General features: G+C 41.3%; 1 protein-coding gene across 1 annotated transcript; it reads left to right on the forward strand.

Annotated features, from left to right (window-relative positions):
* The first annotated feature begins 1,501 nt into the window (after window positions 1-1,501).
* C6H1orf52 (chromosome 6 C1orf52 homolog) lies at window positions 1,502-12,960 on the forward strand. The gene is made up of 3 exons (XM_038541502.1): window positions 1,502-1,825; window positions 2,484-2,682; window positions 9,292-12,960. Exons 1-3 carry the CDS (start codon window positions 1,550-1,552, stop codon window positions 9,363-9,365), a joined length of 549 nt encoding a protein of 182 aa, XP_038397430.1. The 5' UTR covers window positions 1,502-1,549; the 3' UTR covers window positions 9,366-12,960.
* The last annotated feature ends 14,348 nt before the right edge of the window (window positions 12,961-27,308 follow it).

The following is a 27,308-nucleotide window of genomic DNA, read 5'->3' on the forward strand; positions in this document are numbered from 1 at the left end:
TTTGGGTACCCCCAAACTTTGCATTTTGGGACCATCATCTTCCTCTGTCAACACAGGTATCTGGATGGAAAATTTTGAGAAAACACCTAGAACTACACACTTCTAAGTTATCGTAACCCACATTATTTATGGATCATCTACTCAGCGAAAGGCACTGAGCTGGGTACCAGGAATATAAAACTGAACGAAACACAGTCCGGCTCCTCCACCTGGAAAAGAGGAGTGAACAAGACAGACCCTATCTCTGCCCCCTGGAGCCTGCCTCCCACAGGAACAGCAAATCATGAAGGAGTGTATCATCTGAAGGAGCGGTCCTCCTTCCCTGGGGTCTGTAAACGTTTCCAAACAGTTTTATCACTTTCATTTAAGTATCACTCCCTCTTAGATCACCGGGAGGAGTCCAAGATTTCTAGTTTCCTTGGTGACTAGGTTACATCATTTACTGAGACAGGGAACACATACAGAAACAAGTCATAAGGAAAGACAAGCTACTGATCTAGTAAGTGGGTGTCTGAGGCCCCCGCAGGATGTCCACACGGAAAGTTTACGAGCCAAGTGGAGGTCTGGTCCAGAGGATGGATGGAAAGATTGCGGTTGGAGACCCAGATTCGGGAGCCACAAACATAAGGGAGTTAAGGTCATGGAACGAGATGGGCTGACTCGCAACTTTGAATTGCCCTGTACAAAATGAGAAGTGTTGCTGAAAGATGGTATAATACGTTGGGAAACACCACATACACTGCAAAGCAAAACTGAAAAGAGGCTGACAACGAGAAGCCAAAGTTTGGAAGCCGCGCTGAGCTGCGAGATACAACCCAAGAGGAATTTCATCAAAGATATTTAGTTGTTCAGAGCCCACGTGGATGGGGTCAAGCCAGGAGGATTTAGTCTGTGACTTGATTAAGTCCACCACCCATAGAGGGCTTGCAGGATGACTGAGGGAAGCAAGCACACGGAGACTGATTTTCATTTTGACGAGGAGATGCAGTGGGATCAGAAAGAAATGCTGGCGTCCCCGGAGCAATGGTTAAGGTGGAGTGGCAGTGAAAAAAAAAAAAATTCTTATGTCTTGTGTGCCTTTATTTACTTATTTAAAGATTTTATTCGTTCATGAGAGACACATGGAGAGAGAGGCAGAGACACAGAGGAGGGGCAGGCTACGTGCAGGGAGCCCGACGTGGGACTCGATCCCGGGTCTCCAGGATCACGCCCTGGGCCGAAGGCAGGCGCTCCACCGCCGAGCCACCCGGGCGTCCCTCTCAGGTGCCTTTAAGGGACTCCTACTGACGGCTGAAAGTTCGGTTGGGACCAGGGCTTCAGGACTTGCCTCTTCCCGGGGCTCCAGGAGGGCGCACAAGCAGCCCCGCTGCGAAGCGAGCGCTCCCGCCTCCAGCCCCGGGCTCCCGTCCGGCTGCAGGAGCGCGGCGCGGCCGTCAGGGGGCGCAGGCCCCGCGGCTCTACCGCAAGACGGGGCGGAGCCAAGCGCGGGGCGGGCCCTGGAGCAGCTTCCGGCTTCCGGCCGGGCCCGCGGTCGTCGCGCGCAGCCGTCATGGCGGCGGAGGAGAAGGACCCTCTGAGCTACTTCGCGGCTTACGGCAGCAGCAGCTCCGGCTCCTCGGGCGAGGAGGATAACAGCGAGCCGGAGGAAGCAAGCCGCAGGGCCCCAGGTCCTGCGAAGTCGGCGGGCGGCTGCGGGAGCGAGGCGGAGAAGCGGCTGCCGGGCCCCGACGAACTGTTCCGGAGCGTGACCCGCCCGGCCTTTCTCTACAATCCGCTCAACAAGCAGATAGACTGGGAGCGGCACGTCGTCAAGGCGCCCGAGGAGGTGAGGCTCCCGACCCGGTTTCCGGTCGTGGCCCCGGCCTCCGCCCCCTGCCTCCTCAGCCCGCTCCTGGGGACCGACCGTTCGTCCCCTCACACGCAGTCACCCCCTGCGGGACGCCGCCCCGCCCCCCTCCGGCCCCGGGGAGCCCGGGCCCCCTCCCCCCAGCCTGGTGGGTGTCAGCCCGGCCCGCAGCCCCCGCCCCCTGGTGAGGAGACCCAGACCTCCGCGCTCGGTGCCCCGACCCCGCGCTGCGAGGACTAACGGTGGTGACTCCCCCGCCCCCCCCGCTGCAGCTTCTCCCCGAGACCCCTTCCCTTTGACGCCGAAGTTGCCTGCGGTGCTGCCTCCAAGACAGTGTCTGCTGCAGCCTCCTGAAGGGGTCAGCCTTGGCGTAGTATCTCTGAGACTGGATTCTTCTTTGGTAACTAAAAGTTATTAGCTTTATTCGTATAGGGAACCCTTTGGCTTTTTCACTTAACAGTATTGTGGTTTTTGATGGAAAAGAAATGTGTCTTTAAGCCTTAAACGAAAATTTAAAAAAAAAAAAAAAAGTCAGCCTGAACAATGAGCGGACGGCAGGGAGGTGCATGTGCCCCTACGGATGGATTGTTAGGAACCCCGGTTCGTCACGGTGCTTCTTAATGTGTTTGCTTAACAGCCTCCCAAGGAGTTCAAAATCTGGAAGTCAAACTATGTACCACCTCCAGAGACCTACACTACTGAGAAGAGACCTCCCCCGCCAGAGCTGGATATGGCAATAAAATGGTCCAACATCTATGAGGACAATGGCGATGATGCCCCACAGAACGCTAAGAAGGCGAGGCTTCTGCCCGAAGGGGAGGAGACCGTGGAATCAGGTAAGGCAAGTCAGACTCCCTAGAAAATACCTTTGGGTCCTCGTGGCGAGTTTAAAAACAAGGAGACACTCAACGCGTGAAATTTAAATTCAGCGATTGCACAAATTTAGTTTTGTCACGACTGTGTACGAGCTTTTGCTGTGTATGTTAGGATTCATGTATGATGATCGCTTTTGCTGTAGCTTTGAGAAAGATTTGTGTAAAGTCGGCTCTGAAGCGAATCTCCGAAAGCTCAACCAGTAGTAGTATCTACTGTGTTTTAGAGAAAAAAAATAATAATAATTGTAAGTTCTTCAGGCTTTAGAGTGAAACCTCTGACAGTCTCAACCAGGAGTATATATGTGATTTATGGTGCCTTATTAAAACAGAGCCAGCTAACTTAGCGGTTTAGTGCCACCTTCAGCCTGGGGCCTGAACCTGGGGACCTGGGATTGAGTCCCAGGTCGGGCTCCCTGCATGGAGCCTGCTTCTCCCTCTGCCTGTGTCTCTCTGCCTTTCTCTGTCTCTGTCTCTGTCTCTCTGTCTCTCTCTCTCTCTGTGTCTCTCATTAATAAATAAAATCTTAAAAAAAAAAAAAAACCAACAGAGCCAGCTAATTCATGGATCCTTTCTTGTGATTGCAGCTTTGAAGAGCTAAAGGCTTCATTTTATATTAAAGTAGTTGTGGTTTAAAGCCAAAATTAGTGTGACAAATGAAGTTAATTGAGTCTTACGACATAGTAGTAATAGGAAGATAATGACTTAGTTGTTGACTTGTTTGTATCATAATTTCATCTCGTATTTAGAGTATAGGTAACCACAGTAATCTCTGCTTACACGCTTTAAACCAGCTCCCCAATTCCATCCTTCAACACTGCAGCTAGTGATCACTTTCTAGAAGTCATGTCTGATTATGTAATTCACCTGTTTAAAATCCTTCACCAGCATAGAGTCCAAGCCCTCTGATAGGTCCTGCCTTTCTCTCCATTTTCAATTCGAACAGTGCTTTTTCTAGCACTTTAAGATCTTAAAATTGAAAACTGAATAGACCGTACTATCTTATGGTTCCCTGACATTTTTTTTAGTCCGGAAAGTTCTTCCTTCCCTCTTTGGCTGATAAACACATTCATCCTTCAAAATCCAATTCAAGGAAGAAAAAAATATTAGCATCCTCCTCAAATTATTTGCTCCTCTATACTCTGTATGTGCTAATGCTGTTGATTGCATTTATCATCCTTTGTGAGATTATTTGTTCCTAAGTCTATCTCCTTTATGAAAATGAGTTCCTTTACAGTTTGTAGTACATTTTAAGTATTCAGTGAGTCATAGTTGAATTGGACTAAGTATTTGGACTACCATTTTTATGAAACATGCCAGCTAAACAAATTTCTTATGTTCTCATAAATCAAGGGCTACTTACTTAGTTCCTTTTACAACCAGCAGAAGGTATTAAGAAAAAGAATGACTAACTGGTAGGAGCTCTTCAGTTTTGATTCTACTTGGCCTTTCCATTTCTTTCACTGATTTTCTGGCATGGATTAGAAGTCACCAATGAAGGCATATCTTTAGTAAATGGCATCCTTTTAGAGATGCCAAATGAAGTTGGCATTTAAGGTATTGGGACACCTGGGTGGCTCCGCCTTCTGCTCAGGGCGTGATCCCTGGGTCCGGGGATCAAGTCCTGCATCAGGCTCCCCGCAGGGAGTCTGGTTCTCCCCCTGCCTACGTCTTTCTTTGTTTCTCCTGAATAAGTAAATAAAAACTTTAAAAAATAAATAATAAAATACCTCATATTGCATAGCATTTTATGTAATTAATAAAAACCTTTTTGCATAAATAATGTTTATTTTATTTTTTTAAAAGATTTTATTTATTCATAGAGACAGAGAGAGACAGAGACACACAGGCAGAGGGAGAAGCAGGCTCCATGCAGGAAGCCCAATGTGGGACTCAATCTCGGGTCTCCAGGATCGCACCCCAGGCTGCAGGGGGTGCTAAACCGCTGCACCACCAGGGCTGCCCTGCATAAATAATGTTTAATCCTTACAACATGTGAAACCAGATAGGGAAATGTGGAAATGAGAGTTTAATGTGGCTTGTACATGGTCACAAAACTAGAAAATGCCAAGCTGTAAAATAGGAACTTTGACACAGTTTTTAAAATTTACTGTTCTTAACAACCTAGTACAGAAGTGTTACATGATTCTTTATTACTACTTTATAGACAAAGAAATAATCTCAGATTAAAGAACTGGCCTAAGGAAATTCACACATTTATAAAGATTCAAAATTAGGGATCCCTGGGTGGCTCAGCGATTTAGCCCCTGCCTTCAGCCCAGGGCGTGGTCCCGGCATCCCACCATCAAGTCCCACATCAGGCTCCCTGCAGGGAGCCTGCTTCTCCCTCTACCTGTGTTTCTGCCTCTCTCTCTCTCTCTCTCTCTCATGAATAGATAAATATTTTTAAAAATCAGAAAAACAACCCACATATATGCACACTATGACTGAACATTAAGATACTTGTTCATAAGAATGAAGAAGAACCAAAGATCTGAGGACTAGCAGAATAATTCTTTAAAACTTGAAAGTATTGGGGCACTGGGTGGCTCAGTGGTTGAGCATCTGCCTTTGGCTCAGGTCATGATCCTGGGGTCCCAGTGATGGAGTCCCATGTCGGGCTCCCTGCATGGAGCCTGTTTCTCCCTCTGCCTGTTTCTCTGCCCCCCCCCCCCCATGAATGAATAAATAAAATTAAAAATAAAAAAAGGCAAAATTAGAGTTCAAATTCAGGCCTTTAAATGGAAATGATGCCTCTTTAAGCTGCGGTTTATTCTGTTGATGTTTTTGCAAGCTGTAGTGCTCCAGTAGTAGTAGCTGTTCTGTAGAAGTAAGATCACTAGAGTTGATATTTAAACTAGGGTAATATAGGCTGGTGTTCCATTGTTGTTGCTATATGGAAATGGTGAGGATTTTATACTAGGACAAAGAAGCGGAAAAAAATCTTTTTTCCAGCTTGCCTATTGCATCCAAATAGAACAAGTTCCAACTATGTGGCAAATAATTCTGTTATTCTCATAATTTCTGTTATTTTGATTATATGATGGTCCTCCACCAGAAAGTATACAGATGATATCAAATGACGAATGGACCCACTCTTCAGACAGTTTAAAACTGGATTATAAAGTTAAAAAAGATAATCCTGAAATCTTTAATTTGGACTCTAATGTTGGTTATTGAATATAACTATCTTCTTTTTTAGATACTTTACTGTTTTTGTTTTTTAAGATTTTATTTATTAGAGAGCATACTCTCAAGCAGGGGGAGAGGCAAAGGGAGAGGGAGTAGACTCTGCACTGAGCAAGGAATCTGATGCTGGAGTCCATCCCAGGACCCCAAGATCATGACCTTAGCCGAACGAAGACCGATGTTTAACCGACTGAGCCACCCAGGTGCCCTGATACTTTACTTTTTAGAAGTGATTTATGCTATTTCAGAATCCCATACCATGTTTACAAAGTCACTATAAAATCAGTCATTTTTTTATCTGTATTTTTTGACTTACAAAATATCTTATTTAAGAAATTCTAGGGACACCTGGGTGGCTCAGTGGTTGAGCGTCTGCCTTCAACCCAGGGCATGATCCTGGGGTCCCGGGATCAAGTCCCACATCGGGCTCCCTCCGTGGAGCCTGCTTCTCCCTCTGCCTGTGTCTCTCTCTGTGTGTCTCTCATGAATAAATAAATAAAATCTTTAAAAAAAAAAAAAAAAAAAGAAAAGAAATTCTATACTTGGGACACCTGGGTGGTTCAGTGGCTTAGCGTCTGCTTTTGGTTCAGGTCATGATCCTGGGGTCCTGGGATGGAGTCCCACATAAGGCTCCCCACAGAGAGCCTGCTTCTTCTTCTGCCTGTGTCTCTGCCTCTCTCTCTGTTTCTCATAAATAAATAAATAAAATCTTTAAAAAAACAAATTCCATACTCTTAAATTATCTAATTTTTAGGTTATGAAAATATTTTTATTATTCCTACACATTTTTTGCACTTTGGCCTTTTTTTGCCAGTTAACTGTTCCAGTTTTGTTTTGTTTTTTAAGAGCTGGGAAAGATTCAAAACTCATCCAGGCTTGCTACTTACCAGTGTTTCTTGTTTGGTAACTGTGAAATGCAAATCAGTAAGGCATAGATATTATTGACATGTACTTACCCACGAAATCCAAGTAAAGTAGCTAATCTTTTTCCTTTAAGAATTTAGAAAGTTCATATTAATAATGTAAATTTATTTACCTCAGGTGGCATGAATTCCATAATAGAAAAATTTTTTCCTTACTAATGCATTTGTAATATATGGCACAGACTAGAAACTCAATCTTGATAAATGAACATTTCAGGGTGGTTTTGTTTCCCTTTTCTTGCTATAGTTTTTAAGGCAATGCCTTTTTGTATCACTAGGTGGCATTAGTTCCTGTTCAAATTACTGATAGGAAATGATTTTTTTCTAACCCTGGTAATTTGTATTTTTTGCTAATTCAGTAAATTTATTTAGATTTGCCAGAATAATAGCAGAAGTATCTCACAGTCATCTTTTTAATAATATGTCAACAGTGGATTTTACAGCATAGCTAGTAATTTCAATTTTTATACTATGATGATAATCTCAAAGCCAAGCAATGATGTTAATTAAACTCCAGTTAAAAAACAAACACCTTGGGATCCCTGGGTGGTGCAGCGGTTTGGCGCCTGCCTTTGGCCCAGGGCGTGATCCTGGAGACCCGGGATCGAATCCCACGTCGGGCTCCCGGTGCATGGAGCCTGCTTCTCCCTCTGCCTGTGTCTCTGCCCCTCTCTCTCTCTGTGACTATCATAAAAAAAAAAAAAAAAAAAAACAAACACCTTGGGGATGCCTGGGTGGCTCAGCGGTGCATGATTTTGGGGTCGGGAATCGAGTCCCACATTGGGCTCCTTGCAGGGAGCCCGCTTCTCCCTCTATGTCTCTGTCTCTCTCTCTCTCTCTCATGAATAAATAAATAAAATATTTTAAAAATAAACACCTTAATGTGCCTGAGTGGCTCAGTTGGTTAAGCAGCTGCTTTCGGCTCAGGTCATTATTCAGGAGTCCCAGGATGAGCCCTGCATACCATTCCCCTCTCAGTCCAGAGTCTGCTTCTCCCTCTGACCCTTCCCCTTCTCATGCGCGCGCGCGCTCTCTCTCTCTCAAATAAGTAAATAAAATCTTCAAAAACAAAAAGAACAAAGGCCTTGGCTTATTTGAGCTGTGTGCCGTATCAGTTGATTTGTATATTATGTTTATGTACACATGATAAACTACTGGTTAAAACTAAGAATCTGGGGCAGCCCTGGTGGCTCAGCGGTTTAGCGCCACCTGCAGCCCGGGTGTGATCCTGGAGACCCAGGATCGAGTCCCACTTCGGGCTCCCTGCATGGAGCCTGCTTCTCCCTCTGCCTGTGTCTCTGCCTCTCTCTCTGTGTCTCTATGAATAAATAAATAAATAAATATTAAAAAAAAAAACCTAAGAATCTGTAAATTCTTAGAGGATGTTTCATTGATTTGAATTTTATTTTATCTTGCTGCCTATGTAAATCCTTAAATGCTTTATAAAATATATGAATAACATCGCCATATTGTGCTTGAAGATGTATGAAGATGTGTGTATCATCTGCTGTTGATTCTAATAATTCTCCGCATCAACAAAGGAGATATTCTGAGTATGGTAGTGTTAGCAGAAGGGAATTGAAGGCTTAGATTGTAAATGTATTTGCTCCATAAGGAGTTTATGGTGTGATATAAGCAGCTTTCCCCCAATTTTTAATTTTTATTATTTTTATTAAGTAAGCTCTATTCCCAATGTGAGGCTTGAACTCAAAACCCCAAGATCAAGAGTCGCATGCTCCACTGACTGAGCCAGCCAGGCACTGCAGCTTCCCATTATTTTAATATGAAGGCCCCTTTCAACATCAGAATATTTTATAGATCACCACAGGATAGTTGTTGAACTTTGGCTATCTGTTGTTTGGTTGAGAAAATAAAGCTAAAAGTGCAGTGAATCCAATAATGTGCTTAAAATAAATTTGTATTTTAAAATTTATAACTTCTGCATGTTACTCTGTCTTTATGGAGTTCTTAACATAAAGCCACACATATGTTCAGAAAGAATACAGCTTCGGTGAAACATCTACCTGTGAGTGCTTTTTAAATTTCAAAATATAAGGGGGGGGGGGCTAAAAATAGGAAAGGGAGTTGTTTTGCAGAGAGAGAAGGCAGATTAGAAGAGAAGAACAGCTGATGGTCACTTAAATAATGTCATGGTTAGATTGATACTCTTCTTTGGTAAAAAGAATAGAAATGTGTTCTATTTTTACAACATGTAGATTATTTAAATATATACAAGGTGTATACTGTAGAATATTTGGGAATAGCTTTTTTTCAGAACAAGTCTGATTTTGTCATTTTAAATTCATTTTAAACATTTAAATATAGGACTAAAAGGTCACTTAACTTTTAGTTTTTATTAGGGAACTGAAAGAAATGAGGATAATGATTTTTGCCTAAAGTCAATGAAATTTTAATACTTTTTTCAAAATTACTGATTGAAACTTTTTCTTTCCTGTTTAAGATGATGAAAAAGATGAGCATACTTCTAAAAAGCGCAAAGTAGAACCAGGAGAACCAACAAAGAAGAAAAAGTAGAAAACAACAATGACAAGAATTTCTGGACTGCAAAACTTGTTGAAACGGTTTTTTTGGGCAAATTAAGTTGACATTTTAAATTATTATGAAACAACATCTCCATGAAAGAACATGTTAATTAATAATAAGTATTGCTGTGGGAACTGTCCACTGTAGAATTCATTTTTTTATTTAAAACTTTATTTAAAACTCAAGTGGTGATTTGTGATTGTGAAATTGACAACACATGGAAGCATTCTGGCTATCACAGAATTGGTGACATGCTTTGAGTTTTGTCACATGTCGACATGCCAATGTTCTATGAACCTTTTATAAAGGAATATATTTTTAAAGTAAATATATTGTAATGTACTGTGAACTTGTAGGGTGCTTTTCAACAGTGTTTGTACAGTGTAAATAGATCATGGAAATAAAATTACTTATTCAATATTACTATTATTGCATAGCATTAACATTTGATTATTTGTCTGTGACAGGTACCCTCTTTGCCATGTGATGTTTTAATAGTAGGTTTGACCATCTAGGGAGTGCCTCCTTTGTTCAGGTGCTTTGTGTGGATACTTTTCTCTGATCCTCAAACAACCAGATAAAGCAGGTATTAGTGGCTTCATTTTTTAATAAAGAGAGATTAACTTATCCAAGATTCCACAACAAGTGAGCAATGATTTTTGGGATTTAATTCAGGACACTTGAACTCCAAAATCATCACCCTAACCCACCTACCCAGCAAGAAGAATTTCATTGCCTTCTTGGGACTACAGTTGTCATGTCTTCAGGTGCTCTTTCTGGTTAGGGAGATCTCCTTCCCTGATTGTATTCCTGCACTTTATTGAGTAAGCCTTATGTGATGGTTATTCATTAATTTCCCTGGTTAATAGTTTTCTGAAGATAAAGATTCTCTATAAAGAATTGCCAGATGTAGCAAATAAAAATACAGGAGACACCCAGTTAAATTTGAATTTTAGATAAACAACAATGTTTTGAATGGGCAATATTTGGGACATACTTACACTAAAAATTTGTTTATCTGAGACTCCGATTTAACCAAGCATCTTGTGTTTTATCTGACAACACTACTTCTATTGTTTTTTCTATATGTCTCCTATTTGAATGCTTCGCATAGAGTGATAATCAAAATCAGCAAGGGATAGGAAATTGATAATCTTACTTCTACAGTCCTGGATCAGTGCAGTTACTTATAGCATTTTGAACTATGAAAAGGAGAGGCTATGTGTTGTATCAATCCTTCCATGAATCTTCATGCGTTTATTTTATTTATTTATTTTTTAAGATTTTTTTTTTTGAGAGACACGGAGAGAGGGAGAGAGACAGAGACAGGCAGAGGGAGAAGCAGGCTCCATATGGGACTTGATCGCAGGACTCCAGGATCACACTCTGGGCTGAAAGCAGGCTCTAAACTGCTGAGCCACCCAGGCATCCCTCTTCATGCCTTTAAGAGACCAGAGTTATTACAGGACCCTGCACATTTAGTGTATAAGAAAAATTAAAGACATTGGTCTTTAAGTTTTTTAAAAAATCCTCAATCCAGTTGTTTTTCTTCAATACTGGAAAAACCGTATTTGAAAAACTACAAATTTTTTTAAATTGGGAACATGGATCAAGTAGATTAAAATTTGTAGAAGTCATTAAAAGTGATGGTGCTAGCCATGGTGTTTTGTGAAATGAGGAAGGAATGTAACAGTATGATAGCTTCCAGTACATCTCAAACTTACAAAAACTATTTATCTTCTAGCTTTATAGTTGTATGATTCCCAGAATGGAAGCAATTGGTAGGGCAAGAAACTTCTTGTTTAAAGCCTTTGTATATGAATAATTTGGAGGGCTATGGTATCATATTAGGGAGTGGCATCAAGTGATTAGTCATGACTCCAGTGTGACACCAAACTAAACAAATGGAATTATAATTGTGAGTCTGTGATTCCCAAGTCTAGAGAAATCTATTATCTGGATACATGTATTAGTGGAGCAGATATCTCAAGAAATTACAGGATTTAAAAATTAGCATGAAGGCAGACCTCACACCAAAGCCAAACAAAACCCAGCAAGCTACTTACTGTCTGGATATCTAGCCTCTTTTTACCACCCATTGGTTCAACTTCCAACTTGTGACGGAACAAAACCTTACTAGATCAGTCCCTACTGATGCTTTCAGCCCCCCTTCTAGAATGTAACACAATGGAGTAGGTGGGGAGGAATAAATACCACTTTTTTGGAAGGGGATTTGGTATTTCAGGGCAGGTAGTGGCTACACTTGTGAGCTCATTAAGCACCTGCTGGGAGATGTACACCTATGTGAATAGTGTGATTTAGGATGGGGGAGATACACTTTAGGAAGAAGGAAGCTAAATACTTTGGAGTGATCTGATTTTGCCATTTGTATCTCATTGGGTTTCTTTTCAAAATATGGCCAAAAAGCAGAAGGGGAAAGAGGACTCTATCTGTATTGTTTCTTTTTTAGAGAATCCAGTCACTTGATAAAGTTGATTGTTTCCTCATCTTTAAGGAAATTAAGCCATACCAGGCATAAATGACTTTCTTTTGTGCAAGGATAAAGTTTGAGAAGAACTAAGCATTTGTGGGCCATATTTTAAATTCAAAGTGTTAATAGCATTATGGAGTTTTGTGGAAAACGTTGTAGCTGGAATCAACATTACTGAGAAAATCGACACTGATTTTTAGCCATTAAAATACTAATATTTGCAAACTTACAACTTTCTTGTCTAAATCCTTAATGCTGTGTAGTGCTTTTGAATTCACAAAGTTCAATCACAGTATTCTAGTTTCCAAAAACCTAATGAGGTAGGCTTTATCATTACCAAATTAGAGAAATGAGAAACCGGTCCAGCCAAAGGCAATATACCCACAAATACAAGAGTTAGCTTCAGAGCTCAGGTTAGAATCTGTAATCTCATTCTATATAAAATTTATGGAGTACTTCTGGTACAAAGCACTGTGTTAGGAACAAAGGACCCATTTTTATTTTAGCAAAATCACATTGGTAGCCATAAGGGGAAAGGACATGTAGGGACTGAGACCAGTTGCAGTAGTTCGGTAGAGCAGTATCTGCGTGAGCGAAGGCATTGGCGAAGAGGTGGGTATGAGAAACTGATAGTCCTTGTTAGTTGGATATAGTGGCTGAGAGTGAGGTTTCCTTTTATTGCAAACTATATATTTATATATATATATATATATAATTAAAATGTCAATGGGCTATAATCCAGGTTTGGACATGACCTGCACATAAAACATGTTGCCATACCATTTAGACACAAAGCCCTATTAGAGATATTTAAAAGTATCTCCAGCTATCTGAATGAAAAGTCAAAATTTTGACTAATTGAAACCACAGCTGGACTTAGGTGTCACTGGTGGTATTTTGGGTTTTAGCCTTTTGTGTCCATACTGAACTGCTTCCCTACTTAGTACAGAAGTTCCAGACATTCTTACCAAAAAAGTGTTAAATTCCCAGCAAGAGGTTTGGACTTTTCATTATATTCTAAAGCTTTCTCTCTTCTCATTACATAGTTTTCCCAATTTGAAGCATTGCTTTGCATTGTAAAAAAAAAAAAAAAAACCCAAAACCAAGAAGCATTTGTATGTCCAGTCCACAGAGAAGGGCGTCTGCCTGTTTTCATTGACTAAAATGACGCCTGGTACATAAGACGCACTCTACAATTCCTGATTGTTGATGATGAACTGAATTTTTCACCTCTGGTTTGGGAGTGATCCTCCAGAGGCTTGTATTTTCAGTTATATGGGCCAATAAATCTTGACAATTTAAACCAGTTTGAGTTCAGTTTTCTGTCATTTTCTATCAAAAACATCCTAATTGATGTGAAGCTCTTTTTACTCCTTGGTTTCTCGCAAGGCCCCACGCTGTCCTGGTTCTCTTCTCCATCTCTGCTCTAGCTTCTTCCTTGCCAGTTGCCCAGAACACCAAAGTTCTCTACCCTGGTTCTCGACGATTTCAGCGGAGTTCACAGCTACCACAATTAGTAACTCTGAGGGCTCCCTATACTGTATGGCTGGCCAGAATGTTCTTGTAAAACCCTAGATTTCTGTATCCAGTTGTACATCTCAGCTTGAGTCTCAGGCCCCTCACATACTGTATGTGCAAAGCCGAACACACTGTGTCAATACCCATGCCACCCACCCCTGCATTCAGTTTCTGGGCAATAGCATCACCATCAACTCAAAAACCTGCCCTCTGCCTCATTTCCCTTCACATGGATTTAGTTACTAAATCCTAAGGGTTCCCTCCACTCGCGCTCACACACGTACTAATCCAGCTCTCATGAATCATTTCTAATTCCCCAGATATGCTAGTTTCATATTTCCGTGTATTCACTTGTGCCGTTTGCTTGGCCTGGCCTTTTTCCTTACTGAACTCCCTCTTACCCTCCAAGATGACAGTCCCAAGGATGCTCTCTCTTACACACCTTGCTCAGTTTCTCTCTGTATCTGCGCCCGTCCATGGCTTTTCCCTGTGCTCAGTACTAAATAGCCAACATTCGCTGAGTGCTTACTGAAACCACTAACCGAAGGGGTAATGGATCTAAGTGCAGCTGCAACTTTTTACTGAGGCTTTTTTCAGATGCCTTTGCATTTCCCTGATTCTCCTTTAAGAGGTGGATTTGAGGCTTGCCCTGCGGCTTCCTTGTTTGGCTGCCTGGAATAAACCCTTTCCTTGCTGCATACTTGTCTCAGTAATTGTCTTTGCTGTGAATCGGGCGGATGAACTTGGATCTGGTTACGTTACTATGTGCCAGGCATTGTTCTTGGTGCTTTACATGTATTAACTCATTTAATTTGATGATGTAGGTGTGAGTACTAGCCCTACGTCCCCGGGGGGAAGAAAACAGGTACAGAGAGGTTAAGTGATTTGCTCCGTGTGGTGGAGCTGGGAAAGCAGGCAGTCTGGCTCCAGACCCACTGGGCCCCCTCACTGCACTGGAACAGAGGAAGGAGCACCCAAATGAAGCCATGGATTGATTTACTAATTTGTATGGTATTTCGTTCAAAGGATGTCTGACCCCTACAGGACACTCAGAATACAAATATTTAGAGAACTAATGAATCCACAATCTGGTTCACTAACCAGAGGCGTTGCATTTATTTGTTTAATGCTATGGAGGACATAGTCCATGCATAAGTGTTTTAGGAAGATTGATGCATACCTCAATGACTCAGTATCTTATTTATCGCATATTTGGAATATTTTTCATTGGAAGCCTGAAAGCAATAGAGATGAGAATATGCCCCTCTCCCTCCAAAAATACATTTTAGCTTTTCACTTGTTTTTCAAAGTCTACAGTTTTTTTAAAGCAAAGTGAAATAGCCTGAAGTCATAAATTTTGCCTCAAATTTCCCTGGCATTTTTCTAACCTTTCAAATGATGGCTGGGGTTTAGGATCCTAGCACCAGGGCGTGGGAAGGCCTCCAGAGGTCCGCCAGGACAGCTTTGCCAGAACCCTAGGAATGCCTTCCCTGTGATCTTGGCCTCTCTTTTCTAGGTTCCCAGATGAGCCCACAAAATGACAGGTTTACAGGCTGGATTTGAAAAGCCATTTCCTGTGTGTCTGTGATATTTTGGTTCCCAAGGTCTGGAACTCCCGTTTACCACTTTCTGAAAAAGAAGAAACAGAGTATTTGGTGCATATTATTGAAGCAAAAGGACAGCTCTATTCCTGGCATAATTACCTGTCTCCGTTTCTACCCTGGACCAAAATTCTAGCAACCTTCTCTAGCACACTGGGGAGTTCGCATTAACATTTAAATTTAGAATTCCTGAGAGAAACAGCAATGGAATAACAAAACCATCTCTTCTGACTGAGGAGGTGACTTGCCTGCAAGCGAAGTTATAAGCAAGCCAACTCTGAAATAACTCCTCTGAGGCTCCTGTGCCAGGGGGAGCTTAAGACCCTTTTGCTAGTTTTTGGAGACACACTCAGATGCACACACACCAAGCATTTCACAGGCGATAGGACCGTCCTCTCTTTTTACCAAGCTCTGCCTCAGGCCTTCCCCTCCAACCCCCTCCTCAACTACAAAACATGGCCTAAGAAGCCTTAGCAGTAAAATTTCTTCTATAACATCTGGAATCCATATGTCCAATATGTAAGGCATAGAATCATTTTTTTCCTTTTAATTTAGGCTTAATTACTTGAGCTCAAAATCCTGCCTGCCCCTGCATCCCTCCATACCAAACTAATTAGAACAATTATCTGAGCCATCCATGGCTACAGATCTGTTAAAGCCTGTTATTGAGGTTAACAAATGAGAGGGTTAATTTCTCTAGATTGCTCCATAGTTGGCGAAGAAAGGTAACAAGCCTTCACATTAGTAGGGTGCTTTTGAGTTTTCAAGCTGTTTTTTCTCCATACCAAACTGCCACCCAGGAGAAGAGCTTACTTTGGGGTTCCAGCCTGTCTGAAGGTAAGTAACTTCATTCTGACCCGAAGCACTCGGAATTCACTAGCACATGTGAAAGAGGGCCTCCTGGCCTTGCTGCTTCAAGTGTGTAAAAAGGAGTTGGATACTTTTTAAAAAGAAATAGGATGGCCAGGTAGTAGCCTCGGGTGCCAACTTGAAGATGTTGACTTAAAACCTTAAACAGTTAAGTGGCTTTTTCTAGATAGTTAGACCAGGCCCTGTATATTTTTAACTTAAATTCACCCAGTCACTTTGGCTAATTATAAACTACCTAGGTTTTTTTCTCTTCTTTTTCCACGTTTGTGTCCCCTGTAACAGTGGCAAGGCTATCCCATGTCTGTCTTACTGGGTAGCTAAACTGGAGTTCCTAATTTAATCTTTTTTCCCCAGAACGTTTTTTTAAGGTCGCATAACCAAGTGTTGACTTTCTTTCTTCCTTTCTTCCCTTCTTTTTCTTCTCTCTTTAGGGAGGAGGGAGGGAGGATTAGGGAGTAGTTGATGGAGGGCTTGTTCTTATTCAGCGTTTACTGGCAAGTCCTTCCGTTTCCTTTTTCTTCTTCTGTCTTCTTTCTTTCTTTCTTTCTTTCTTTCTTTCTTTCTTTCTTTCTTTCTTTTTTTTCTTTTCTTTCTTCCAACCAAGAGAGTTAGTGAAAAGGGTTCGGTTTTCTTAGTGATACCATGATTTCAACTAATTTTTCTAACAGGGATTTGTGAAAATGTGACAAAAAGTGATGGGAAATGGGTATTCAATTGCCTCACCTAAGTGCCAAAAGTAAGAAAAGTCACAGAAGCACAAAAAATAAAAACTTATGTTTTCTTTACTGCAGATATATTTTGTCTTTTTCAAGGAGAGGATCAAAGTTTACACCAAAAACACACTAACAATTTGTGACTTTCTAGTCACGTTGTTCCAATAAAGTCTCATAATGTTAGTGTTATATATAGTTTATAATAGCGATGTTCATTTAAAAATATTTCTTTTTTTTTTAAAGATTTTTATTTATTTATTCATGAGAGACCCAGAGAGAGGCAGAGACACAGGCAGAGGGAGAAGCAAGCTCCACGCAGGGAGCCCGATGTGGGACTCGATCCCGGGACTCCAGGAACACACTTGGGCCAAAGGCAGGCACCAAACCGCTGAGCCACCCAGGCACCCCCTTAAAAATATTTCTGAAAAAAAAAGTTCTGATTATGGGGGTGCTTCGGTGGCACAATCCATTAAGCAACCGACTCTTAGTTTCAACTCATGATTTCAGGGTCGTGGGATCGAGCCTCACATCACGCTCCATGTGTGAAGTTTGCTTGATTCTCTCCCTCTCCCTCTGCTCCTCCCCCAGTTGTGCACTGTTTCTAAAATAAATAAATAAATAAATCTTAAAAAAATATTCAATTATGAAAATGATACATGTTCATTGTAGAAGCTCTGGGAAAAAAATAAAATGAAAGAAAATGGAAATCACATTTAGCAGAGAACCCCATTGGTAACATTTTGATGTATTTTCTTGGAGTATTTTTTCCTATGCATATATGTACATATTCTGAACAACATAGATTTTCCATATTTTAGTTCATAGGCAGCATTATTAATTCCATTAAGAATTCCTCAAACAGAAAAAAAAAAAAGAATTCCTCAAACAGGGCAGCCTGGGTGGCCCAGTGGTTTAGCGCCGCCTTCAGCCCAGGGTGTGATCCTGGAGTCCCGGGATCAAGTCCCACATCGGGCTCTCCCTGCATGGAGCCTGCTTCTCTCTCTCTCTCTCTCTCTCTCTCTGTCTCTCTCTGTCTCTCATGAATAAATAAATAAAATCTTAAAAAAAAAAAAGAACTCCTCAAACACCCTTTTAAGTTTTCATTTATCTATTGGACATTGAAACTATTTCCACATTTTTCACTGCCATAAATAACACTAAGATGAACATCTTAGAATTTTGTATTCAGTTGTAGAATTTGATTATAGAACTGCTTTTGTGAGTAGGAATTTAAGACAGAGTCATATGTAAAATTGATCTAGTTTGCTTGACTCAATGCCCCTAACTTCTTGAGACCACATCTAAACACCTATCTTAAAAGTTTTCATATTTCTTGACCTCTTACATGTTAAGTCCCGTGCCGGAAGCCAGCTCTGTATAACAGCAATCTGGTACTTCGAATAGGTCCTCTTTTTAGTTGCTCTGAAAAACCATGTTTCTTTTTAGACAGCTCCAAAAAGCTACTCAGATTCCAAAAAGCCACTCACCAGTGCTCAAATTGAGAACCTGCTTATTTTGCCTTCAGCAAAAGGAATTTGTGGCCAGTCTGAACTAAAGACAGACTTGAAGGGTAGAAAGGGGACAGAAGGAAAAAAATAAGCAGCCTGGCCTCCCCCCCACCCCCCCACCCCCCGCCCTATAATATTGACAATATAATTGCAATTAACAGAGAAGAACCTTAGGTGGAGCCAAAGGCTGCTGGAGAAATCCCCCTCTGCTCAGGCAGCCGGCCTCGGCCTCTCAGATTCCCCACAGCAGCCTCTGGCCTCACTGCAGGAGGGAGCAAGCCAACCGAGAAGGGAGGATGCCAGGGAGCACCTCCTCTCAAAGAAAGGAAAGAAAAAATGCCTCCTCATCGTGATTTGTGGAATTTCCCCAATTCCACAACCAGAGCTCCCGGTGAAGTTTTACCAGAGGGCCACAAAGCTCTTCTCCCAGGAGAAGGAGAGGAGCTCCCCAGGAGAAGTAACATTAGCCCCACTCTCATCTTGTCACTTAATCGCTCTTATATTGTTACCTCTGTGCAGGGCCTATCTCATCCTCCTAACTGGACAGTCAGCAGGGCCTTACATTTCTTGTGGAATAAAGCTGCAGACCCAGTCCGAAGCGATAAAATTAGAAGCTGTTCAATAATTATTGGCACAGATGAACCAACACTTGGCATCTTGGAGCAGATGAGTCTTCAGGTCCTTCCCTGTCAAGTCTATTTTCGATGAGGGGCTGAGCAAAGCGACCCAGGGGAAAAGGCCCAGGAAAGAGTAGTTTACCAATGTCCTAATTTCCCTGGGCTGGCCCTGAAGAAAACTAACCAAGTTCCATTCTGATTCCTGTACCTCAGTTAATCCAACTGTTAATAACCCTCAATTAACTGAGATCCTCCCCCACTTCCTAAATTTTTAGGAAAAAAAATTATAAGAAAACAATAGAGATTTTTATTTAAAAAAAAAAAAAAAAACAAGGAAAACGACTTCCTCAGTGTTGGCCAAGGACTAGGTAAAAATCCAACTCAGTCTCCTAAACCTTCTCCATCAATGTTTCCAGTAATATATTCCAAGAAAACTGCTTGCAGTTGCTCTGAGGAAAGGTTTCCAAGGACAGAGTCCAGGATTCTTCCCTTCTAGATATTCACAATGAACACCACAGTTATAAGCGTTCTGAGGGGACACACAATAAAGAAGGCTCTACCTTCTTGGCTGCCTTGTCTCAAACTTACATGAGCCCAGAATTCTTCTGAGTGAATAGCTGGCGAAAATGTATGGAATGAACTTGCAGACAGGCTGCTCTCCACCATGTGGAATGACAATACTCATTTGGGTTTATGCTGGGTGGTGTGGGGAGAGTTGCTCATAGACTACTCAAGGAGTATCTTCAGCAGTCTATTTGCTAAATTATTTTGCAAAATAGTTATTGAATCAAAGATTTTTTTTTAAAGATTATGTATTTATTTGAGAGAGAGCGTAGAGTGAGTGAGCACATCATGAGGTGGGGGGAGCAGCAGAGAGGGAGAAGCAGATTCCCCCCTGAGCAGGGAGCCAGACATGGGGCTCCATCCCAGGACCTTGGGATCATGACCTGAGCTCAAGGCAGACACTTAACCGACTGAGCCACCCAAGCACCTTCCTCTTTTATTTATTTATTTATTTTTGAATCAAAGATAGTTTTTTTTTCTTTATTTATTTATGATAGTCACAGAGAGAGAGAGAGAGAGGCAGAGACACAGGCAGAGGGACAAGCAGGCTCCATGCACCGGGAGCCCGACGTGGGATTCGATCCCGGGACTCCAGGATCGCGCCCTGAGCCAAAGGCAGGCGCTAAACCGCTGCGCCACCCAGGGATCCCTGAATCAAAGATAGTTTTAAGAGAAATGCCAATTAATACTACTAAGGGATACTATTTCTCACTAAGTAGATTAGAAAAATTACACCTGACAACACATTCTGGCAAGGATATGGAGACACAGCATACCCATACAATGCAGTGATCTAAATCTATGGAGAACAGTTTGCCAAAAGCTACAGAAATTATAAATATACTTTGACCCAGCAACCTTGCTTCTGGAAATTTATCCTATAGGCATGCCTATACATGTACAAAATTATATATGCACAAAGTTATTTGTTGAAACATTGTTTATCATAGCAAAATATAGGAATGAATTCAAGTGACATGGTTGGGATGCCTGGGTGGCTCAGTGGTTGAGCGTCATGATCCCAGGGTCCTGGGATCAAGTCCCGCATTGGGCTCCCTGCAGGGAGTCTGCTTCTCCCTCTGCCTGTGTCTGCCTCTCTCTGTGTCTGTGTGTCTCTTGTGAATAAATAAATAAAATCTTTAAAAGTAAAATATAAATAAATAACTATGATTTGTCCACACAATGGAATAGTATTTGGTGGCAAAAATAAGGAAAAAAAAGAAGTTCTCTGGATGGATATGGAAAGATATCCAGCATATATTATAAAATGAGAAAAGGAAATTGCATGAGGTATATATACCTATGCTACTGTTTACTTTTTGTGGAGGAAAGGGGATGATAAGAAAGTATATTCACCAGACAATGGACTATTATTCAGCACTAAAAGGAAATGAACTATCAAGCCATGAAAACATGGAAAAAACTTAAGTGCAAAAATGAAGGAAAGGCTACATACTGTACGATTCCGTCTGTTTGACATTCTGGCAAAGGCAAAACTATGGAGACTGAAACGCTCAGTGGTTGCCTGGCGTGGCAGTGAGTTGGAGGGACGCCTAGGTGGAGCACAGAATCTGTACCTTCCTCTCAATTCTGCTGTGAACTTTGACTTTTAAAAAAGCCTTTAAAAATATAAAGAGTCAAGTTTGTTTGTGTTTGTATAAGGTAATACTGCAACTGCACAGCAGAAACCAGTAAAAGTAGTCATGTACAGAGGACAGGGGAAGGTTGGTATCAACGTTGAACTTTACCTAAGCCTTGTGCTCCAGAAAACTGAGAATGCTAAGAAATCCCCCAACTCTTTTGTGTCCGAGGAAATGCCAAAGGAACCCCTTCCTATCTGAAATAAGACCCATGTTCATCCTTCGTCCCATCAGACTCCCGTGGATGACTCCCCGATGACCTGCTCCTTCCTTCTCTTTAAGTCATCCCCCATTAATGAACACTCTCCCTATTCCAACAGCCAGAATAAAATTAGCTCTTTGTCCATGCCAGAGGTTGAAGACTTCTTGGAGTAAACTTTTTTATGTCATTTTGATGTTCAAACCATGTGACTGCATTGTCCAGTTTAAAATTTTTAAATTAATTTAAAATATGAAACAAGTCAAAGATACTTTTGACAAACTAGCAGCTAACTTGAAAGTGCCATTAACTAGACTACCTCAGTCCAGGCATCCCAGTTCACTATTTCAGGGTAGAATTATGTCCCATTCTTCAGCCTTCTCTATTGACTGATGAGGTGACTGCTCCCTGACACTTAGGACACTTAGGACACTTTCCAGGCTCTCCTTCCTTTTTTAATTTTTAATGATTTTATTTATTTATTCATGAGAGATGCAGAGAGAGAGGCAGAGACACAGGTGGAGGGAGAAGCAGGCTCCATGCAGGGAGCCCGATGCGGGACTCGATCTCCGGGCCCTGGGGTCACACCCTGAGCTGAAGGCAGACGCTCAACTGCTGAGCCACCCAGGCATCCCTAGGCTTTCCTTCCTTATAAGTACACATAATGAAAGAACATGGAGAGAAAGGAAAAAGAAAACACAGGAAGCAAGAACTGCCCCCCCCCCCTCTCTCTCTCTCTCTCTCTCTCTCTCTCTCTATATATATATATATATATATATATATATATATATAATTTTTTTTTAACCCGTGGCTGATAAAATTCCCTATTTTGAACCCATAATCTTTCCTCCTACCCCAGAAACAAAAAGTCATTTTCTCTTTTCTTCCTTCACATATTCCTGCCCTTTGGCTCTTCCTTCTCCTTCCCCCTTCATTTTGCACTTTTGCTTTGGAAGCCTGCGCCCACCTATACCTCGTGCATGATTGCTTCCCCGTAGTCGCTGGCTGGAGCTTGGATGTGGTGGCCTTGCTTTGAAGACCTGTCCTAAGAGAGGGCACTGCAATTTCCTGAAAGGGACCTGGATCACTGAGTGCCCAAGAGGAGCAAAGCTGCCCTGAAGACCTGGACCATTCATACTAAAACTGTTGCATGAGAGAAAAACAAACTTTTATAAGCCACTGTATGGGTTACCTTTTTCAAACCAACACAGGTTGTTTTCAAGGAAATGGAAAAGATTGTATTAGATTATGTCTAAGAAACTTTCCAGTGCTAACTTATGTCAATCAAAGCCTAATTTTGCCACTGTAAGGGGTTGTAGAGGCTTTGAACCATAGCTGTGTTCATAGAGCAGCATATCATCATGCACAGCTGTAATGCATTTGCTACTCTATAGGCCTAGTGGATAAGACCTGGACTTTGGGTTCGGCCCTCATAAATCCAGTTCCTGGCCCAGTTCCTTACCACCTGTGACCTTGTGCAAATTGCTTAAGCTGTCTGAGTCTCACTTCCTTATCTATAAAATTCAGATAACATTAGGAACTGTTTCACCATGTGAGATAATTCAGAAGTTCTTGACTAATAATAAACTCTCAATAAATTGTAGTTGTTTTTTTTTTTTTTAAGATTTTATTTATTCATGAGAGACGCAGAGAGAGAGAGAGAGAGAGAGAGAGAGAGAGGCAGAGACACCGGCAGAGGGAGAAGCAGGCCCCATGCAGGGAGCCTGATGTGGGACTCGATCCCAGATCTCCAGGATCACGCCCTGGACTGAAGGAGGCACTAAACCACTGGGCCACCAGGGCTGTCCCTGTAGTTGTTTTTATCATTGTTGCTATTAGTGTCATTGTTATCATGAACTTTGTTAAGAATATAGACCCTCAACTATAATAATGTGTGCATGGACAGATCTGATCCAAATTCTGATTATCTGCTTTATATCATCAATTTAAAGAATTAATGAACAAAAAAAGCGCCACAACAGATGAAAAATCACTGGGAAGAGTGAGGCTAATGGATGTGGTGATCTACTCTTTGCTGATGTGCGGTTGTCCTGTTCGCTGAGAGTACGGGAGACTCTGCTTGCCAGCTTCTTTGCAGCTATGTAGGACAGCACACCTCGCTCTCAAGGGGCAGTGACTCCAAGTGCCCTGTAGGACAGCTGGTGCAAGGAGTTTCAGGGTGGATGTGAACTCTCGCTCACTTCTCTTTCCCCAAAGCCACTGGTTGAGCTGATAGCATCATAAATGATGGCGCCCCCGTGGACCTGAGTCCTTGAATGACTATATGGAGCAGGTCCACTTCTCGCCCTCCACCAAGGGCCAACTCACATTGGACCTGTGGACAGGAAATAAACCTTGCTGTGTCGACACTGAATATGCTATCACAGCCCCTATTTTTTTTCCTAATATAATGAGTAATGACTAAGTTGCCATAATATCTAGAATACTTAAGCCTGTGCATTGAGAGGTCAGAGTGCCCACCATTTGCCAACTGTGATGGGCCTTGCTGGAAATTTCCATGATTCAAATACTTAAAGGTGATTTAAAACACAGAAATTTTTGTTATTTCATTAATAAAAGTATACCAATAAAGTTTCCGGGAGTGATTAACATAGAGGTTCTATGATTAGAGCCCCTAGTAGTATAGAGAAAAGCTCTCATCATTTTTACTGAGTGTATTGAAATCATCTTTTAAAAAAAGATTATTTGTGGGGCAGTCCCTGTGGCTTAGCGGTTTAGCGCCACCTTCAGCCCAGGGCGTGACCCTAGAGACTTGGCCTGTGTCGGGCTCCCTGCATGGAGGCTCTCCCTCTGCCTATGTCTCTGCCTCTCTCTCTGTGTCTCTCATGAATAAATAAATAGAATCTTTAAAAAAAAAATGTGTTTTGATTCAATGGTTAAAGATGATTTATTCAAATATATTGCTGATAAAGATTTTGCTATACATGTGGTAAATAAAACAACAACAGTTACACTATTCAGACCTAAATTTCAGCTGGATTTGAGATTTAAATGTAAAAAAAAGTAACAATCAAAATTTACCCCTAAATGTTGGAAAGACTTTTAGCAGGAAATCCAGAAGCTATAAAATAGAGATAGATAACTACTCAAATATTAAAACAAAAACAAAAACATGGTGCAAAAGAAAAAAAATTTAAATATATAAAAAAAATGTAGTGTGGAAAAAAATACCACAAACTCAGTAGATAATGGTAGATTGGGCAAACAATTTTCAATGCATGCGAAAAATGAAGGGTTAAGTGTTTTACTATACAAAAAGTTAAAAAAAAGAGTAAAACCTAAATAAAATGACAAAGAATGTAAATAGGCAGTCCATATAAGAGCAAATCCAAGATTTGTGTTTGCCAGTAAACATGGAAAAAGATGCCAAGATGTCTGCTTCACCAGGAGTCAGGGAATTGCAAATTAAAGTAACAACAAAATATCCCTTTAGAGACAATAGATTGGCAAAAAGAAAAAAAAATAACAGCTACTGCTTTCAGAAATATGTGGAAAGGGTCACTCTCACACATTGCTAGTGAAAGTGTGAATTACTACAGTATTTTAGAAAGCAAAATTAAAAGTTTTATACATACACACACACACACACACACACCACACACACCCTCTTCCTAGCAATCTTACTCACAGGGAGTATTTTCCCATTTAAATAAGAGCATTGGTATTAAAGGGTATATGTACAAGGATGCTTCCTTGCTTGCCATTGGAAAAAAAATCTTAAAAATTAGATGTTAGGTAGAAAAATTATGAACTAAATTATGGTTCATCCATATAGTGAAAAATTATGCAGTCATCAAAAAGAATGAGTTTGGAACTATACCAGTTTTCTTGAAGACATCTCCATGATACCATTTAGATGAGACAGATGAAATGCAGAGAAGTGTCGATTGTGCTCAGAGCATAAATATATCTGATTATATGAGTATGGGGAAAGAAACAAACATATGCATAACATTTTATATTGATTCCCTAGGGTGAAAAAGCAACCGACCAAGCAATATTTTAAAAAATGTTTGGGGGCATCTGGGGGACTTAGGTGGTTGAGCGTTGGACTCTTGGTTTGGCTCAGGTCATGATCTCATGGGTCATGGGATGGACCCCCCACCTCAGGCGTGGTGCTTGGCAGGCAGTGGGCTTGAAGATTCTCTCCGTGTACCCCTCCTCCCACTCTCTCTCTAAAATAAATAAATAAATCCTTAAAAAAATGTTTTAAGTGCTGGGGCACCTAGGCAGCTCAGTTGGTTGAGTGTCTGCCTTCAACTGGGGTCAGGATCTCGGGGTCCTGGGATCAGGCTCCGAGTTGGGCACCTTGCTCAGGGTGAAGTCAGCTTCTCCCTCTCCCTTCCCGCCTGTCCTCTGCTCAGGTTTGCTCTCTCTCTTACTCTCAAATAAATAAAATCTTTAAAAGTTTTAAGTGCCTCCATAAAAATAACACACATGACATTCTATTTACATTAATTTGTACGTAGACATATGAGATACGCAGACGATGGGCACCGAAGTGTTCATAGTGTTCATCTCAGGCAGGATAATGAGATTTCAGGTCATTTTAATTTTTTTCCTTATATGTTTATACATTGTTTTTAGAATTCTCAAAATGTATTATTTATACAATCAGAAAAACATAAAACTTTTCAACGTGGGAAAAAAGAATGAAGATCCTCAACAAACTTTTAGGTAAGTAGATATTAATTTTAATGTTGTAATAGACTTAGGTAATATTGAAATAATTCATACTTTATTTAAATTTGACTTAAAACAATAAAAATATTTAAGTACCTTTTAAAGATTTTTCTTCTAGTTTTCTACCTTAAATAATAAAATGTAGCAAAAGCCTCAGTTCACTTAACCTGAGATTTTGTTATTGAGAGAGAAACTTTCCACTGCAATTCAAAAGAACAATGTTAATTAAAAGGTGTATTTTCTTTTCGTGCTTTCAATAAAATCTTTCTGCCATGGCCCACATCCTGATATCCTGATATTTGCCTCATATTTGGAGACCTGCTACTTAGTGGTTTTATTCCCCCGCCTTGGTTCTTTAAGTTGGATTGTACTCTGTGGCAATCAAATTACTACAACAAACTTATTGTTGAGCACTTTGTTATGACCTCAACACAGAGAATTTATAGTATTTTCAGTTATTATCCTGTGAGTCCGTTCATATGTATGTGTAACTTCTTTTATTTTTTATTTTTTAAAATATTTTATTTATGTACGAGAGAGAGAGAGAGAGAGAGAGAGAGAGGCAGAGCCACAGGCAGAGGGAGAAGCAGACTCCACGCCTGGAGCCCGATGTGGGACTTGATCCCAGGACTCCGGGATCATGCCTTGAACTGAAGGCAGATGCTCAACCGCTGAGCCACCCAGGCGTCCCATAACTTCTTTTAAAACAAGTAAAAAGCAGGGGTCCCTGGGTGGTTCAGTGGTTGAATGTCTGCGTTTGGCTCAGGGTGTGATCCTGGGGTCCTGGGATCGAGTCCCGCATTGGGTTCCCCGCAGGGAGCCTGCTTCTCCCTCTGCCTGTGTCTCTGCCTCTTTCTCTGTGTCTCTCATGAATAAACAAAATCCAAAAATAAATAAATAAATAAAATAAAAAAGGAAAAAGCTGTTTATAAAAGAAAAGTTAAGTCATAACCCATAACCCTGGAAAGAACTCTCCCCCTTACACAAAAAGTGGCCTAATAGGGAAAGACAGCAGTGAAAGCAGTATCAGAACAAACCCATGAGTGACTCGACACAGTGAGATAGGGCACTGTTTCAAATAGCTTAACTAGACACATATACCACATTTTTCTCTTTTCTGGCTCCCTTGGGTTTCCACATTCCAGCCCGCTTGCCATTGTCAACCCACTCAGTCTTTGAAAACATCTTCATGATTTTCTCAAGTATTATGTTCGAGTAACTTCTCTTTCACAATAGAGGCTTCTTGGTATCTGGTTTTAATAAACGTATTCTCTCTTCAGTGACCACGGTTTTGAAAAGCAAAGGGTATAGACCTTGCAGAATTTCTGGAACATTCTCTGGTCCTTGAGAGGGACGCATGAGTATGGAACTCTGGTCAGGTCAGCGCTAGACAGCTCCATTCCCAGTCCGGCCAGAAGCCTCACTTTACCGTGGGTGATGGGTAGGGCAGTCCCTTGCTCTCTGACCTAGCCTCACTCTGCCTTTCTAGAGGCAAGAAAACTCACACTA

This window comes from Canis lupus, chromosome 6 (genome assembly GCF_011100685.1).
Source record: "Canis lupus familiaris isolate Mischka breed German Shepherd chromosome 6, alternate assembly UU_Cfam_GSD_1.0, whole genome shotgun sequence".
NCBI classification, from domain to species: Eukaryota; Metazoa; Chordata; class Mammalia; order Carnivora; family Canidae; genus Canis; species Canis lupus.